The sequence below is a fragment of the Callionymus lyra genome, chromosome 2 (genome assembly GCF_982586985.1).
Source record: "Callionymus lyra chromosome 2, fCalLyr1.hap1.1, whole genome shotgun sequence".
Lineage (NCBI taxonomy): Eukaryota > Metazoa > Chordata > Actinopteri > Syngnathiformes > Callionymidae > Callionymus > Callionymus lyra.
The window spans coordinates 32891057-32893772 of record NC_141819.1 but is presented as its reverse complement, the minus strand read 5'-3'; the positions used below and the strand labels follow the sequence as shown (position 1 = coordinate 32893772).

The 2716-nt window shown below is 37.9% G+C and overlaps 1 protein-coding gene across 1 annotated transcript; it reads left to right on the top strand.

The window, feature by feature from the left end:
• On the top strand, window positions 1-2345 carry LOC148086612 (intestinal mucin-like protein). Its single transcript, XM_087784794.1, has 6 exons — window positions 1-216; window positions 853-951; window positions 1031-1159; window positions 1232-1271; window positions 1346-1466; window positions 2153-2345. The coding sequence occupies exons 1-6, from the start codon at window positions 1-3 to the stop codon at window positions 2343-2345; spliced, it is 798 nt and encodes a 265-aa protein (XP_087640920.1).
• Window positions 2346-2716: the final 371 nt, after the last annotated feature.

Genomic DNA, 2716 nt, shown 5'->3' with positions numbered 1-2716 from the left:
ATGACCACAACAATGACAACAGGCCCAGTGCCAGCAACTGGTGCAACCGTGGGAGCAACGCTTCCACCATCTCAAACAGCACCATCTGGAACACCTACCCCACCTTTTACGTCAGGACCTTGCACAAAATGTTACTGTGGTCCAAAAATGGATCCAGAGACAGGACTCAACATAATTTCTTGCAAGCCTATCATCTGCAACACAAGCTGCTCCGAGGTAAGTGCATTTAATTAACCTCTACATCCGTTTCATCAGACCTTCAACAAAAACCTCACCATTTTGGTACACCCTTCTCACATAAATTATATTTGTATGACTAATCAAAAATACCTGAATTCATCTGATCTCATCATCTTCCTGAAACCTCTCCTTTCTGCCTCTCTATTTTTTTTTCCAAATGCAATTTTATTTATCTTATTGGTTCTCTTCTATCCATCTCAAACCCTTTGATTAATCCACAACTTACCCTATCTGTCCACCAAGAAGTGGCTAGGACCACGTGGCCAAGCCTTGGTGTCACTCTGATCTCATATATGTTCATCACAACTGTCACATCATTTTTTACTACCTCATATAATATTTTTGTTTTCTATAGTTCTAAAAAGACACTGGCACTCGTCTCTATGCTTAACTCACATTTAATTTGCTACCTTCTTTTTTCTAATACTTATCTACATCTCAAAATTCCTCCAACATTTCTATTTCTTGCATTTTCAAGGTTCTTGCCCCAGTCATACACTTCCTAAATAACCAGATCCTACATTTAATCATGAGCTGGGCCTTCAATGTGTTCTTCTTCCTCGTCAGTCACTTCAGAACCAGTTGTGTGAATTGATAACATTTTCCATACAGGGCTATGAATATGAACCCGATTCTGACAAGTGCTGTGGAAAGTGTGTTCAGAAGAGCTGTCTCGTTACTGCTCCAGATAATTCTACTCTTTTCATTGGGGTATGTATTACTGTACTTTTTGACCAGAATTATATGTAGACACATTCAGTCATTTTGTGGTTCTCTAATCCTCCCACAGCTCAACGAGACTTATGTTTCCCCTGATGATTCTTGTGTCAAATATACTTGTGATAAGATCAGTGGTACACTGGTGACCCTTGAGACAACCAAGTCCTGCCCCCCGTTCAACCCAGATGACTGTGAACCTGTGAGTTTGTCAACACACCTTTACATCACAAACCTGTTATCTCTAATCTTCTAAATCTTCCTCAATGTCCAGGGAACAGAGAGAACTGACGCTGATGGATGCTGCAAGTCTTGTAAGTTACTGGTCAAACTGAACATTTTTAAATTAACAAATTGTTTTCTAACTTAAGACAATTCTCTGTTGTAGGCCAGCTGCGCAGTGTCTGTGAGGTAAAAACTGAAGAGATCATTCTTGAGGATGACAAGTGTAGAACGACTGTGCCGGTCAACGTCTCCTACTGTGCAGGCCACTGTGGAAGCACATCTATGTAAGTGAACTAAATTTGTTATTTTTATTTAAATACTGAAATGAAAAATATATCATGCAAGAAATACCTTCAGAAATTGGTCCATTTATATCTTTAAATGACGTATAATTACACTTTGTTAAAGCTAAATAAATGCATGCACAGGCACCGATACCTTAAACGCAAGCTAAATAAATTGTATTTTTATAAAGGAGTTTGTATTTAAATCACGTTAGATTACATCATGATTCATTCATTTTTCGTAATATATGGAAGAATCTAATCATATGAATCTAGTTCAGTTCATTGAATCACATTCACCAATCTCAATTTATATTTATTTAGCTGTTCAAGTGAAAAGTATGATTTTTTGGGGCGGAGACAGTTTTATATGCAAATTAAAAGAATATTGCATGTTGTTTATATACCTTTTATTTAAAAGAATGTAATTCTAAAAATCTAAATTCAATACTTAAGACACCACAGGTTGGAGAGCTAAAATAAATCACAGCTAGAGACTTCAAAGAAGGCTAAAATGACAATGTTTTAAACAAGAAGGTACAGGAGTTCATTTAGAATGGCTACAGTGATTGAGCATCGATTTTTAAATTAAGTTTCAGCCCATTACACGATTTCTGTTTCAGCATTTCAAAAATAAAATAGAATCTATGATTTTACAAACTTGTTTTTTACGTGTGTGTGTTCAGATATTCTGCTGCATCAAACTCAATGATGCACCAGTGTGAGTGTTGCCAAGAAGATGTTACCAAGTATAAGCAGGTAGAGATGACCTGTGAGGATGGAACCAAAATCCCGCACACCTACACCGTGGTGGAATCATGCCGCTGCACCAAAGCTGAGTGTGTGCCAGGAGCACGTCCACGCCTTAGTAGACAATGAGCACAGACCTGACCTACCTGGAATGACCGGAATGATTGACACGTTTTAGAACAGTTACTTTTTCTTTTTGTCCTATCACATTTTGTCATGTAAATTTTCTCTAACTCTTCCTAAAGGGTGAATATTAAAACACATTTCCTGCAACATGAAAACTGGTGTTGATGTTTATTTACATATGAACTAGTATGTTTGTCCGCTTGTTCATGCCTGTGTGTGTGTTTCAACCTAATCTAAGAGACCAAATTTACCATCTACAATCCTTTCGGTGAGGGTTTGAGGGGTGCCACGCTCTAGAGTCACAAGGGATTGCAACGGGCCCTGTTGTAGATATATAGATGAACTTTATTAATCCCTCTGGAGATCTCCTTCGG

Excerpts from the sequence above, each read along its gene's own strand:
- LOC148086612 (XM_087784794.1), top strand. The coding sequence starts at position 1 with ATGACCACAACAATGACAACAGGCCCAGTGCCAGCAACTGGTGCAACC. Across the intron at positions 952-1,030 it reads ATTCTACTCTTTTCATTGGG|CTCAACGAGACTTATGTTTC; the intron begins GTATGTATTACT and ends ATCCTCCCACAG. Across the intron at positions 1,160-1,231 it reads ACCCAGATGACTGTGAACCT|GGAACAGAGAGAACTGACGC; the intron begins GTGAGTTTGTCA and ends CTCAATGTCCAG.